The sequence below is a fragment of the Diaporthe citri genome, assembly GCF_014595645.1.
Source record: "Diaporthe citri strain NFHF-8-4 chromosome Unknown scaffold_1, whole genome shotgun sequence".
NCBI classification, from domain to species: Eukaryota; Fungi; Ascomycota; class Sordariomycetes; order Diaporthales; family Diaporthaceae; genus Diaporthe; species Diaporthe citri.
Window position 1 is genome coordinate 4,058,362 of NW_025064846.1, and position 14,139 is coordinate 4,072,500.

A 14,139-nucleotide genomic window follows, 5' to 3' on the forward strand; every position below is an offset into this window, starting at 1 on the left:
GGCGTGTCTTCCGGATTAGCCGATGGCAGACGGGAAGTCGCATTTCATGTCCTTTTTAAGGCGGCCTCAAGGACCGTGAAAAGACTATTGCATTTTTATTTTCCCGTTGATCAGCCTCAGGGCTCCTTATGCAGGTTATGATGGTCCTTGAGCGCCAACTCGTCTCACATCTTGTGCTTTTCTCTAATCGACTGTGTCACTTCTTCCTCTACCTTTCCACATCACTGCAGCGGAACATGGAGGTTGTCCTCTCTTTCCTTCTCGCCAGCCTCCTAGCGACAGCAAAGGCATTAGTACCTCGCTGTAGTTCCTCTGGCACCATCGTTCATCTTGAGCACGCGAATAAATTAGGGCTACTATGATCCCCTGGTTTGACCATCTGGAGAGGGTGGCATAAAATCCTTTCTTTGATAATCCAGGGCTAACCTACTGTCAACGCAATGGCTGGCGGAGGCTTTAGCAGCAAACTCTGGTCCAAAAATCAGGCTTGCACAGTTCAGTCCTCTGTCACACCGGCGTACACAGTGTAGATTCAATCGCTTACTTTGCTCTTCAAGTGACCACGCCGAATGCTGATTTTAGGCGTACATCTCAAATTACTGTGCCGGTCGGTGAAGATGGCGGCATCACTTGGCCGGCGTACAATAAAGATGAGCATTGGCAGATGGATCTAGGCACAACGGGTGGCATTGTGAAGATGAAGGTTATGACAACAACATTGAGCTGCTACGAGCGGACCGGCGAGGGTCGCGGTGTGAGTCCTGGCAGTCCGTGGCTTGCCAGAGTTCCGCAATAAAGAGCACACTTCAAGCGCAGACACATATTGGGAGGTAGATTTTTATTTGCGTGTGTTATGATATTTCGGATTCCTTTCCCAGGACTGGATTCAATTGCAAATTTACTCTAACAAAGGATGTCTGGAAAAGTAATGTTGAAGTGGACTTCAAGTCAAGTTTGTGGGCAAGGTGACTTTAAAAGCTCGAAATTCAGGAGCGAACCCGTCAAGGCAGCAATTTTAAACCTGGGCCCCCCCCCCCTCCCACACCCCATGAATACTCTAGATATTCCCTAGACCTCATCTAGAATTGCAATGAGAAAGAAGAGTCACATATCGTGGCCTGACATTTGCAAGCGCGAGATTAGCCGCCAGTAGTCCAAAGGTAGAGTTGTTGTCCGTTTGCCGCAGCACTAGACTGGGAAGGCCCCTGTCGGCCTGCCCTTCAGGGTTGCGGGCGTTCACAGCCGCCAGCCTCTCGACCCCAGCCAGCACCAACGAAGGAGGCGACCCCTTACCCACCCGTTACATTCGGCTGCAGATGACGTGCATAACAAGGGACCCGACGCCTTGGAAATATGGACCTGGTGATCTGCCTTCGGAGGTCTAGAATATCGCCCTGCGTCCCTTCTCTTCCTGCCGACGGAAACATCTTGATGCAAACGCAGGCAGGCATTGGCTGCTGCTAATACTCAATAGTACTCAGGCAAATGTGACATGCTGGATCTTGCGGATTTCGAAATAATACAGCGATCCTAGCCCTGTTGCTTTGTTCTGAGCGCCACATTTCTCCTTCCTGCACGTCTCCCAAAGCATTTCCCCTCCGCCACCACAGACTTTTGCAAATTGCAGGCACCGGCTCCTGAAGAACTTCCTCAAACCCTGAGCCCTCCTGAGGCTGGTAGAAATGGCCATCGTGGACGTCATTGGCAACAAGTCTTGGCCCACATTTCCTCTCTCTTTGTGCCTTCGTTTCAGTCAGAAAAGGTGTTGGTGTGTTGAACCGCCCCATTGGCTGGCCGCAGGTGGGTCGCCCGCGACGAGGGCGCTATTCCCAACCCTGCCGTCCGTCCCTTTAGACACCTTATAAAGGGCCCCGGGCCGACGAGGTCAAAGGAACAGAGGATTGTGAGTCTGTCGCTCCACCATAATATTCTTGGGATGGATGCAGTGCATCGCTGGCGGTGTTTTTGTCTCCAAACCTAGGGTTTTCCCATTCGTACGACTAGATACCATGTTTTTGCTACATTTTTTGAAATTCCTATTGGCTGCTTCATTTGTCCAGGCACTGCTGATAAAACGTTATGACCCCAAGCCGATACCCAGAATTACGGAACGACAAGATGCATCAACCAAGAGCACAACCGGCAAGCTGGTCTTCTGCCATTTCATGATGGGCATCGTCGCCGGCCGCAAGAGCTCGGCCGACTACGATGCAGACATGCGACAGGCAAAGGACCTGGGCATCGACGCTTTTGCCCTCAACATCGGCACAGACGAGTTCACAGGGAAGCAGCTCGGCTACGCATACGAGAGCGCGGCAAAACGACATGAAGCTCTTCATCTCATTCGACTTCAACTGGTTCTCACCATCCAAGGACGCTGCCAAAGTGGGGCAGATGATCGCGACTTACAGCAACCAGACGGCTCAGCTGAAGGTGGACGGTAAGGTGTTCGCCTCGTCCTTCTCTGGTGACGGCCTAGACGTCTCGGCTGTGAAGAGCGCCGCTGGCATGGACGTCTTCTTCGCACCAAACTTCACCCCGGGTGGGACCCCTGATGCCAAGAGTATCGAGGGGGCTCTCAATTGGATAGCTTGGGCCCAACAATGGCGCGAACAAGGCACCTACATCTGGTGTTCGAGTTTCGGTTGCGGAGGGCGATACCAAGTATCACAGCTGGCTGGCTGGCGCGAAGTCCTACATAGCCCCAATCTCTCCAGTACGTGCCATGCATGCCCTGACGGCTTTAGACCTGAGCCTTTGAAGAATGAAGATCGATACTAATTTGTTGTTGCTCTGACTAGTGGTTCAGCACTCATTACGGTGCTGAGGTTTCTTATAGCAAGAACTTTGTGTTCCCTTCAGACCTCCTGTGGTACGAACGATGGACTGAGGTTTTAGACAGAAGCCCACCTTTCGTGGAGATCATCACCTGGAACGACTATGGCGAGTCTCACTACATCGCTCCCCTGTCTTCGCAACACGAAGACGACGGAGCTTCAAAGTGGGTGAATGACATGCCGCATGACGGATGGCGGGACCTGGCCAGGCCTTTCATTGCCGCGTACAAGGCAGGATCAAAGTCGGTCAATGAGTATATCAAGGACGACCAGATCATCTACTGGTATCGGCCAACGCCGAGGACTGTGAACTGTGATTCGACAGATAACACTATGAAGGCTGGAAACAACGACAGTGGGAATTACTTCAACGGCAAGCCAAATGGATGGCAAGACATGCAGGACTCAGTATTTGTGGTCAGCTTGTTGAAATCCGCCGGGTCCATCGACGTGACATCGGGGAAGAACACGAAGACGTTCAACGCTCCGTTAGGCGCCAGCTCATTCAAAATAGACATGGGCGTCGGGCAGCAGAAGTTCACCCTAACTCGGGATTCAAAGCAGGTCCTGAGTGGAACCTCTCGCAAGGATATCACTGAGACCTGCCCCTGCGGGCTCTACAACTTCAACGCTTATGTTGGGACCTTGCCAGAGGGCAAATCTGATCCTCTGGACGCAGCTGGGCTCGCATCGTTCACTGTTGGTCTGTCAGTCAGGACCTGCTCGGCTGCGCCGTCCTTGGGCTCGGGATCTCCCGCTCCAGTGCACCACGCCGACTGCGAGTGGTGCTGGCTCGACCACTGGAGGGGACAAACCTACCGGTGCAAGCGGAGCAGGCACACCAACGTTCACTGCGACGACGACGAGTGAGATACAAACCCGGCCCTAGCGGCATTCCCAGCGGCATTCCTGGTGGCATTCCCAGTGGCAGTCCCAGTGGCAGTCCCAGCGGGAACCCAAGCGGATACCCCGGCGGTGGTCCCAGCGGGAACCCCGGCGTCGGGAGCAGCAGCAGCCCTGGTTCAGCACCAGCTTCGGTGTCTCGTACCGGACCTGCAGCTGCGCCAACCCCTACCGGCGAAGGACAGACCTGCAATGGCGGAACCAATGCACCCGACAAGTCTCCCAACATGGCGGGTATCTGCTCCTTCTCCTGCAGCAGAGGCTATTGCCCTTCAGATGTGTGCGTCTGCACGTCGACAGGGACTCCGGAACAGGCGCCTGACACTTTCCCGGCGGGATGCCCGCTGGAGGCGGAGAACGAGAGTTACCAAGGGCTTTGCAAGTTTAGCTGTATGCGTGGATATTGCCCCCCTGCGGCGTGCACCACAGAATGTGGATGATTTGGATGAGTCGTATTTGCTTTGGCTTGGCGGGTTCGTTACAATTCTTGTATAAATAAATTAGAATACTTGCCATCGAACCTGATGGCAGTTTGTGTACTTTCTATGGATGAATGCAACCAAATAGAAAAGATGTCTGACTACGTAAATGTTTCAGCCTGCACGTGAATTCTCATGACCTGGAAATTCTCTTTATGCTGCGAAGGCGACATGTCACGGCAGTGTTGGTCAACGTACTGCTGGCATATTTTCGTCTAGCTAGCTGAAGGGGTTCCAATGAGAAGGCGAGCCGACCACTCGCGCCATGTCGCCATCTGCTCATGCTGCTTTCCGTATTTACTATATGAGCTTGAGCAAGAGATCTTCGTCATCCACTGTGTTTTTGAGACCATCAAATAAGTGTATTCCAGCTAGTCGCATCCCTTGCAAAAGTCTTGGCTCCAGCACGCAGCCGAGCAGATGAGCCACGGGATGATGAAAAAGATGATGACGGAGACACATCCCCCCTCGCATTTGTGACATGCGTCACAGCAGCTAGGATATCTATTGTGTGATGTGAGCCGCATGTTTGGACTGCTTGAAGAACGTCACACTCACGGGCTGCAGACATCAATGTTGGCAATGCCAGTCTCGTCGCCAACGACGTCCATGCTGCTGTTGTCATCGATGACACCGAGATGGACTAGGTCGTTGATGTCGAGGCCGGACGCCTCAAACTTCTCGTTCTCAAGGGTCGCATTGTAGCTGTCGCCAAACATGGGCTCGAGACCGTTGAGGCCCGCAGCGCTGGGAACCCACAGGCCGTGGAGTTGAAGAGTGTCGATCGCGTCTGGGGCCAAAGTGATATTGAGATGCTTGAAGGCAAACGCGGCGGCTTGGACATCAGTCAGTAAACGATTCTGGAAGCCTCAGCTGACACAGGCAATGGAAATTCCCTTGTTGAAGAGCAAGAATATTTGTCCTGGCGAAGTTACTCACACTTCGGGTCAAGGTCCATGGCCGCAACGCTGACCATGAAAGTAAGGAAAAGGTAGGTTGACATGTTGCTGAGCTTCATGGCTGCTTTGTTCAGTTGCGGTAGATCAGTTGAAGCTGTCTGTCTGTAGTCAAGGAGACTTGTCGAGATCACGCAGGAAAAGAGAAAAGAGTGTTAACACCTAGGTAGGTAGACAAGAGAGATGGAAAGCTGCGAACCGGACCAGGCAGCTGGGTGAGCAGGGTTGGGCCGTTCCTTCCCTTCCTTTCCATCTGGGCAATTGTCAGACTTTCGACATGGGTACCTGCGTCAGGTCACGCATGTTCAAACATTATGTTGGTTAGGCACTTATACAATGCGCCTATGTCATATTAACTAAGCCATATTCTGTTCTATGAGCCATGAGCTATCCTCTTCAACTCGTCACCAACATCATTCGTGGCCTTCAAGGCCTCCTCACTCCATGGGGCCAACTGGAGAAACCCGTGGGTGAGCTCAGGGTAGTGGTGCCATTTGATATCAACGCCCGCCTGCTGCAGTTTATGTCCGTACTCGTAGCTTGGGGCAACCGTCTCTTCAGGTGCCTTGGGGAGGTAGTGATCCCCAAAGCTGAAGATGCCGTTGCACTCCAGATAGTAACCCGTGTTGTTTTCCACAGCCGCGGGTGTGTCGAAAGGAAGGCGTGCCTCCGGATAAAGCAGGATCTGTCCAGCGAGAGCCTTCAAGCCCTGGTCCCGCCGGCGCAGGGACAGGGCCGCGGTCATATTTCCGCCGGCTGAATCGCCGCCCCCAAAGACGAGGTCGGGGGAGATGCCACGCTCTGAGCCTCCCTGGCCTTGGACCCAGTCCACCACGGTGGAGTACTCGTCGAGCTGCGTTGGGAAGTGATGTTCGGGCGCTAGGCGGTAGTCGACGCCAATAGTGACGACACCAGACCGCTCGGCAACTAATCGCAGCCCGTTCTCGAACTCGTCGACCGAGTCTACCGTGTAACCACCGCCCGTGCATGTAGACAAGAGCTGCGAGCTTGTCATGTCCAGAACCCTTGTCCTGGGAGACGGCTGACTTTGGGTAGAAAAGATGGACGGGTATAGACCCGTGAGGACCTCGGACTGCCGTGAACTCTACCTTCCCAATCGGAGCTTGCTTGTTCTTAGGCAGCTTGTGAAAGCCAAGGATCTCGAGATGGTGTCGACGCTCCTGATGGAAATCAATGTCACCTCCAAGGTGCAAATTTGGGTTGTCACTGAGGAATATTTTAAGGGAGGCCGCAAGCGTGGTGAGGTGCCCAATCGACGGGATTTGACTCTCTGTAGATTTTGTCATGGTTGTCAAAAGAGGCTGAGGATTGTATAGAACTGCATGGAACATACGACAAACAAGACCTCGTCAGTCATTCGTTTGAGCAGAAATCTCCAGTGAATTTTCTAAAGCTTGACGATTCCACTACTTGTTCAAAGGCTGATCCTGAAGACGGTGGGGTCAAGTGGCCGTGGGTGCCTTGCTGGAACTACAGATTTCGAGGCACTGTTGCATTTATACCACGAATCACACTGTATCTGATACCCAATGGTGTTGCCTCCCAATATGGTCTCGATTTGATCTGTTGAGACTGTTCCGTCAGACGGACGCTCTTGGTAGCTATGAAGTCGCCTTGAGCATGTGCTTGCTTCCTTTGGGCTGGGTCACCCCCATTGCAATCTCAAGCCAGAAAGTGTTCTGCTTTTCCGATATTTGCCTCTCGGGATTGTTGACGATTTCCTTGGACGGACCACCTCAGGAACCGTGGCTGCAATACTATTGCAAATCCGAAGTTTGATCCGTTTGAGTCTCGAGATACATTGATGGAAGATGTTTTGTGTACCCTGCCAGACACCACGTAAGGGTAATGCCTTTGGAAAATGGGTTTGTCATGCTTACCTTCCTGTCCCAGGGGATTCCTTCGTCCTAGTGCAGCGTGCACGACCTCAAGTACTCGGCGCCGTTCACATCGTAGGAAAAGCCCCTGTCACGGATCTGCTCCCACGTTTCCAAAGCCTTGGCTCGAGCAACCTCCATAGCTTCCTCTTCCCGCTTTACGTCCTCCTCGGACATGCCGTAGCCGAGAGCCTTGACGTTTTGCAGCAGAGCCATCTTTATTAGAAAGGACAGCTTGCAACAGCTGTAGAAATGGAAGAGGGGTTCAGTGTCGGCATTCTGGTCTTCCAATGGAATAATCTCGGTTGTGGGGGATGTGGGAGTGGTGGTCTGGTGTTCAGCGTTTTCGGGAGGATTGGCTTGTTGCTGGCAGTTCTGGGTAGTCTCGGCATCCATGTCTACGCTCTGTTGGGAAATTCGGGCATATTTCGGCTCAGAAACTTCTGGAGACGTTGTTAGACTCTCGGCATCTTGTTGCTGATGGCAAGAATGGGTGTTGGCGAGGTGGCCTTCCATGTTGACAGACTGGCAATCAATGGAGCTGTCCACTTCAAGGCTGTGGAACTGAATTTTGTGGCGGGGTCATGTAATCAAAATCATGGTGCATATGAATGGGATGGGTGAATTCCTCCAAGAGTCACCTGTTATAAGTAGCAGTAACCTGTTGCAGGAGGGAAAAGGCGGACATTTGCTTGCTGGACCAGTTTCCAGGGAGACGATCTCCACCTCTAAAAAGGTTTGTCTTGGATTTCCCTAAGCTTCCCATTATGGTCTCTTCCTTCTTTATATTCGAAAATCTTCCTTCGTTTGCTGCAAATGAGACAAACAGAACTTTATCTCCTTCTGATCCCGCAGCTGTCATGCGACTAACAGCATCATTATCTGCAGCTCTGATTCATAGAATCCCCTGGATCCGGAAGTTATTGTTTCAATACTTAATATGTACTTTCAGTACCTAAAGGACTGGATGCATACTGCTTAAGAAGCATATGTAAACAGATTAAAAACGAGACCACTCAGTACATAAAACTAGAGGCTGTGAAGAGGCTTGTTTCGGTTGATGCCGTAATCCAGTTCTCTACACACGACGGTAGGTGCTCACCGTCGTCATATCTACTGCTACCCTCGACGGCCTAATCTCACATTTTAATTGGAGCTCTGCTGATAATCAAGTCGTTTAAAAATCCAAAACAAAAAACGGGCAACGAAGGCGCTCTAAGCCCCACTTGTCTTTCTGCAAGCTTGTGGGGTGTTATGTACTGGACCAACAGCCTACACTAAGCAACGCTGAGGGGGGCGAAGAGCTGATGGATGGTCATATGCTCAAGACACGTTGAGTAGACATGAGAGACTCGCTGCTTGGGTTGAGTGGGAACCATGTATCTCTGACGGCCGTACCTTCGATCATGAAGTAGCATAGAGAAGCCCGAGTCGTTGGTCCCTGGTCTACAGGTCAAAATCCAACGTTACGTCAACGACCGCTTGCATGACCTCTTCCAACTTCGTTTGTCTTCTGTGATACCCATCAAACGGTGACACACGGTCCTCAGAGGGCCAACCAATTCCGGCGCAGGATTGTGTCTGTGAATCACAAGGCTGGAGACCCTCGTTTATTATATCAAGGCCAAATGTCCTTTGAAAACCCTTCCCTCGCCTTGCCATTTCCGGAACCAGGAAGTCAACAATCGCAACGTCACCATCGACGTAACCAAGGCTGCACATAATTCACCATCGCGAAACGTCTCTGACTTCGTCTTACATTCATGATGGGTGCCACTTTGTCTACTCCAAAGTTTTCCAACTTCGCGCACGATTGCCAGGGGACAGAATTCAACGGGGATTCAACAACGGTCATTGGGTTGAACTGCCATAGTGAAAGCAGTAGTACCCCCCACACGTCCTGGCTCAATCTTGACCTTTGTCTCTCTTATGAGTCCCCCAATCTGGTCGCTCACCAAGGGTACATAATTCGACAAGCCCATGGGAAATACGAATGGCAAGGATGCTGACATTGTCCATGACAGTGGCGGTTACGTCTCGACCTCGAAGTGCACGAACTGCACCGGCACCGCCAACAACTACAGCTGTTACTGTTGTGCCTCCGACGTCTGGGCCTGGGCCAGTATTGACCTAAGTAGGCCTATTTACCCCTTGCCTATTGCAATGGCAAGTCTCATTCTAGGAACGATGATTGATTTGATACTCCAACATAGCCACTTTCATCGGAGTCAACGACACCAACGGCGTGATCTGTTGCAATGCCGGAACCGATGAGGCCCCGGCGGTTCAATGCGGTGATCTGCGGAACTTTTCATAACACACGGACATGAGTTCTCCGGGGAGTGTTTCCTTGCTGATCACTTTGGGTCCCATCTGTGATTGGGCGCTTGTGCGAGGCTCGAGGAGGACGGTAACGGGTTCGAGGGGGTTGGGGGGGGGGTTTGGTTTCGTGCAGTTTAGCGGCACAGAGTTTAGGGACCTGGCAGCCTTGGCTGCTGGCAGGATGCGGTGTGCATGTCCGCGAGACTGACGCAGAACCCATCACAAAGTAGAGACAACACGAGGGTACTCATTTTGATTGCTGCCTGGATATCTCCTCCTCGTTCGTGAGCATTCGATGATGATGTCGATAAAGGTTAAGGAGTCGGAGGAGGGAGGGGCCTGTCGTGATTTCGGACGGGGCATGACCGTGGCCGTGTCCTCCGACTGCCGGTGGAATGAGCTCCGAGGTCGTCAATGCCCGTGTCTTAGCGGCGAGAAATTTTGCGAGACCCGACCACGGCCCTGGAACTGACGTCCTCTCAGGGTCCCAGGGGCCCCTCCAACGGCGGAGCTCGCCGCCGGAACGTGTTTGTTGCGGGTCTTACCTTTGGTGGGGACCATCAGTCTGACTCTGTCAACCTCATCCTGCAACTTACAACAGCTGTTTAGAAGTGCTTGTCTTTTCCAATCTCGTACTCGTTGATTCTCAGGTCGTTCTATAGACTTCTCATATTCATCAGCTTTTCTTTTGAAGCACCTGCCCCGATCGTCAAACCGACATCATGGGCTCTGTGTCCGATCTGCCGGCGCTGAAGACCAGCCCCAAGTACATCTTCTTCACAGATTTCGACGGCACAATCACTCTGCAAGACAGCAATGACTTCATGACCGACAACATCGGCTTCGGTGCCGCCCTTCGCAAGAAGGGGAATGAGGACGTGCTCTTTGGCCGCCGTGACTTCAGGGACAGTTTCCAGGACATGATGGACAGTATAAGCACGCCGTACAACCAGTGTATCGACCTGCTCCTGAAGAACATCCAGCTGGACCCCGGATTCAAGGAGTTCCATGCGTACGCGAGGGCAAACAACATTCCCATTGTGGTGCTGAGCGGCGGGATGACGCCTGTCATCAGAGGTCTGCTTGGACACCTCCTGGGGGAGGAGGCCGCCGGCGAGCTGCAGATTGTGAGCAATGACGTGAGGGCCAGGCCGGGCAAGGACATCAACGACGAGAGAGGGTGGGAGATTGTTTTCCACGATGACAGCGGCTTCGGACACGACAAGTCCCTGGAGATCCGGAAGTACTCTAGCTTGCCTCAGGGCGAGCGGCCGTACCTGTTCTACGCTGGTGATGGCGTGTCCGATCTATCTGCTGCCAAGGAGACGGATTTGATGTTCGTGAAAGAGGGCCGTGGTGAGTTTATCTATGCTGCCGATTGAGTCCCCTGAAATGAAGCTGACTCGGCCGCAGACCTCGTAGTGTATTGCGAGAAGGAGAACGTCCCTCACACCACCTTCGCAAGCTTCTCTGATATTCTTTCAGATGTCAAGGACGTCGTCTCTGGAAAAGTGAGCGTCAAGGACACTGCGACTGCGGGCGGTCGGGTTTGAACTGCGGGCCGGTGCGCTACGGTATGGATGTTTTAGTCCTTGATTTCCATTACGAACGATTATAGATTAGACTCAGATCAAGACGTTGGTCCTAGATAGAAATACACATGAATCTAGACTTTCTTACCTGCAGCATGATGAACCACTGTGCTCCAAGGCTGGGCAGAGGGGAAATGGTCAACCCGGATGAAGGTGCTGGGGTGCAGGGGCACCAGCCAGCTGCGGCCAGCCGGCCAGCCGATCGCTTATCGATTGTGTCCATCGATAAGACCGCTCGAAAAAATGTTGCTCACTTGCTAGGTTTCTTCCGCCAACGACTAATACCCACCAACTTCCTTCTCTTCAGTCCATAGCGCAAGGACCCAATTCATCATGGCTCCCTCCACCACCGCTGTTGCCCAGAAGGGCGACTTTTCGATCGATCCTGACCAGGTACTATACTCGATACATACGCCAGCCTTGTTTTCCTGGCATACTGACTTCCCGTCGCAGGCATTGAAAGCGTCCAAGGCGCTCCTGGCCCACATTAAGAAGACTGCCGAGGAGACTGCCTCAAGTTCGAACAAGAAGAACCTCCTGGATGCAGCCGATGGCGACCAGAGCCTTTCTGTGGCCGAGACGCCAGTCTGGCTGACTGTCACCACCAAGCGACACATCCACGACTCCAAGGCGCTGAAGCCCAACAAGATCTACCTTCCCCACCCTCTCCATACCGATACCGAGTCGACCATTTGCCTGATAGTGGCCGATCCCCAGCGGCACTACAAGAACGTTGTTGCGTCAGAAGATTTCCCTGAGGAACTCCGAAAGCGCGTCACCAGGGTCATCGACTACAAACACCTGACTGCCAAAGTCAAGCAATATGAGGCCCAGCGCAAACTCCTGGCCGAGCACGACATCTTCCTCGCGGATGACCGCATTATCAACCGGCTACCAAAGGCGATCAACGTCTTCTATAAGTCGACCACCAAGCGTCCGATACCAGTGGTCTTCCAGAGCAAGAAGCCCAAGGAACAGGGCAAACGGGTGAAGAGAGATCCCAACGAGGTCAATTGTCGCCCAGCGTCGGAGGTTGCCGCCGAGATCCAGAAGGCGATTGGGGCTGCCCTTGTGAATCTGTCTCCCTCAACCAACACTGCTGTCAAAGTCGGCTACGCGAGCATGCAACCGAAGGCATTGTCCGAAAACATCATCAAGGTGGCGAACGAAATGGCGACCAAATTTGTGCCAAAGAAAAAGAACGGCGTGAAGAGCATGTTTGTCAAGGGGCCCGAGACTGTGGCGCTGCCGATCTGGCAGGACGAGGAGCTGTGGGTGGATGCAGAGACCGACGTCGTCGCGAATGGATCCGAGCAGGCAAAGGCGATCGAGGCTAGGAAGGAACAGGCTAATGTTGGAAAGAAGCGGAAGTCAATAGACGCCGCTTCAGACGATGAGCCTAAGTCCAAGAAGGCGAAGAAGGAGGCTGTGGTCGAGGGTAACGACGACAAACTCGACAAGCAGATCGCCGAGCGCAAATCAAAGCTTCGAAACGCCAAGAAGAAGGCCAAGTCAGCCATGGAGGATTGAGGGCTATTTGGTGAATTCCGCTTGCATTTTGAGGAGTCGGGCGTTCATCAAAGATTATGTATTTGCATAGGGATACCTGTTCAAGTCACACATCTGCCACTGTCAGTATGTAATGAGTACCTCAAGAAATCATCAAAATTTTGCACATCATCTGATTTCCCCAACGGGCGGGTGCAAGTTTTCTTGTTTACATTGACACACTAAAACCACCCTGGATCATAATTTGTGCTTTATGAGCGCAAGTGTTGTCCCTGGATTTGCAGGGCCAGCTGAGTTATGCCTTAGGCTTTCAGGCAGTCAGTCACACGGGACGAAATTAACTTGACTCTCCAGGAGTTGGGAGTAAATCGTATGTCTACGGCAATAGATGTCAAGCTAGACCATAAATTTCGGAAGCCACACGAAGCAAATAAAACACAAATTAGCTCGTGCGATGAACGAAGTCTTGTGCGCAGATCTCGCCGGAGGAGAGGATGGCCGACCGTCTTGCCATAAGACGTCTCAAGCTTTCTATCACACAGTCGGCTCGAACCTGGTCTGTCACCTGAGCTACTAATATACCCGGCGTGCTCAGTATTCTGAACTGGTCGGCGCCAATAAGTGCGTACGCATTCATGAGCAGCCGCTATCAAGGCCTAGTAGCCTCCCATGATGATGCTAGCCTTGTCTCATACAACCCGAGCTCTGGCACCGACCGCGATAACAACTCATACACATTCGAATACCTGCGCAGCTGTTTTTTCAATATTCTACAGATTCTTCATTTCAGACCCAGCCCGGTGCTCACAAGTTGCCCATCACAGAACCGGCCCTGGAGGACACTGGCAGCACATCACCGCAAGCAACAATCGTCACCAGCCAGCCTGAGTTAATACGCAGATATCCGCCAAAACTCCCTCGTTGCTTCCACATCAGTCAGCTTTGTCTCGTTGGCTCACCGCCAAGCAGATCTATGCCAGTATAGCTGCAACTCAACAAGCACAGATCCAAATGCCCGAGACAAAGGCCGATCCGAAGGCAACCAGCCCACACTCCAGTACTCACCTCGGGCAATCAGTACAGAACCGGGAGAGGAGACATCATGCCCCGGCTGGCTCCTCAGAGAAGAGGTTCTTTCCTGCCGGGACATCGCTCGATCCTCCTCCACTGATTGACCATTTTTTGAACGGTCCGCCACTAAGGGTTATGCCTGCCAACCAGGACTTTTCATCTATCAAATGGACATCAAAGTCGATGACTGACGGGCGACAAGCTTCCCCATCCGCCGAAGAGAAGCCTCAGGAGAAAAAGCAGCATCGCCTTGGCAGACTTCTAACTGGCAATGCGGCAGACGTGTCAGCCGGCCAGTCGGGCCCAACGAGGCACTCGGACGACGCTGCTCCCTCCCAAACTAATGAACTTGAACGGATGATCAAAGATCTTGAGTCTCAGTCGTACAAGGTCGCGCTTCTACTGAGTCGAGGTACGGACAAGATCCAAAAAACGCACCTAAACTTGAAATTATACAAGCTCGAAAAGAAGATTCGAGAAAAGCAGGAACTCCTCAGGAATTACAAGAAAAAGAGTCACCCCGCACAGGTGCCAAAGGAAAGCAGCGCAGATGCGCTTTCGCTTGCGGCTGA

The 14,139-nt window shown here is 52.5% G+C and overlaps 7 protein-coding genes across 7 annotated transcripts in view; 5 read left to right on the top strand and 2 right to left on the bottom strand.

Annotated features, from left to right (window-relative positions):
* Positions 1-2,009: 2,009 nt before the first annotated feature.
* INS49_001111 (uncharacterized protein) lies at positions 2,010-3,707 on the top strand (the record flags this gene model as incomplete). The annotated part of the gene is made up of 4 exons (XM_043161944.1): positions 2,010-2,357; positions 2,419-2,632; positions 2,703-2,716; positions 2,844-3,707. The coding sequence occupies 4 exons, from the start codon at positions 2,010-2,012 to the stop codon at positions 3,705-3,707; spliced, it is 1,440 nt and encodes a 479-aa protein (XP_043030450.1).
* A 1,066-nt stretch (positions 3,708-4,773) lies between these two features.
* On the bottom strand, positions 4,774-6,482 carry INS49_001112 (uncharacterized protein; the record flags this gene model as incomplete). Its single annotated transcript, XM_043161945.1, has 4 exons — positions 4,774-5,054; positions 5,159-5,276; positions 5,588-6,175; positions 6,285-6,482. 4 exons carry the CDS (start codon positions 6,480-6,482, stop codon positions 4,774-4,776), a joined length of 1,185 nt encoding a protein of 394 aa, XP_043030451.1.
* Positions 6,483-7,103: 621 nt separating this feature from the next.
* On the bottom strand, positions 7,104-8,062 carry INS49_001113 (uncharacterized protein; the record flags this gene model as incomplete). The annotated part of the gene is made up of 2 exons (XM_043161946.1): positions 7,104-7,516; positions 8,029-8,062. 2 exons carry the CDS (start codon positions 8,060-8,062, stop codon positions 7,104-7,106), a joined length of 447 nt encoding a protein of 148 aa, XP_043030452.1.
* Positions 8,063-8,839: 777 nt separating this feature from the next.
* INS49_001114 (uncharacterized protein) lies at positions 8,840-9,390 on the top strand (the record flags this gene model as incomplete). The annotated part of the gene is made up of 3 exons (XM_043161947.1): positions 8,840-9,033; positions 9,098-9,207; positions 9,287-9,390. 3 exons carry the CDS (start codon positions 8,840-8,842, stop codon positions 9,388-9,390), a joined length of 408 nt encoding a protein of 135 aa, XP_043030453.1.
* A 727-nt stretch (positions 9,391-10,117) lies between these two features.
* INS49_001115 (uncharacterized protein) lies at positions 10,118-10,948 on the top strand (the record flags this gene model as incomplete). The annotated part of the gene is made up of 2 exons (XM_043161948.1): positions 10,118-10,751; positions 10,809-10,948. The coding sequence occupies 2 exons, from the start codon at positions 10,118-10,120 to the stop codon at positions 10,946-10,948; spliced, it is 774 nt and encodes a 257-aa protein (XP_043030454.1).
* Positions 10,949-11,320: 372 nt separating this feature from the next.
* Positions 11,321-12,517, top strand: INS49_001116 (uncharacterized protein; the record flags this gene model as incomplete). Its single annotated transcript, XM_043161949.1, has 2 exons — positions 11,321-11,380; positions 11,441-12,517. The coding sequence occupies 2 exons, from the start codon at positions 11,321-11,323 to the stop codon at positions 12,515-12,517; spliced, it is 1,137 nt and encodes a 378-aa protein (XP_043030455.1).
* Positions 12,518-13,750: 1,233 nt separating this feature from the next.
* The window catches only part of INS49_001117 (uncharacterized protein), a gene marked incomplete at both ends in the record, with an annotated part of 759 nt that continues 370 nt past the window's right edge, over positions 13,751-14,139 (top strand). The window contains one exon of the mRNA XM_043161950.1: positions 13,751-14,139. This exon is cut by the window's right edge and continues 370 nt beyond it. Within this exon, the coding sequence (XP_043030456.1) occupies positions 13,751-14,139 (389 nt within the window).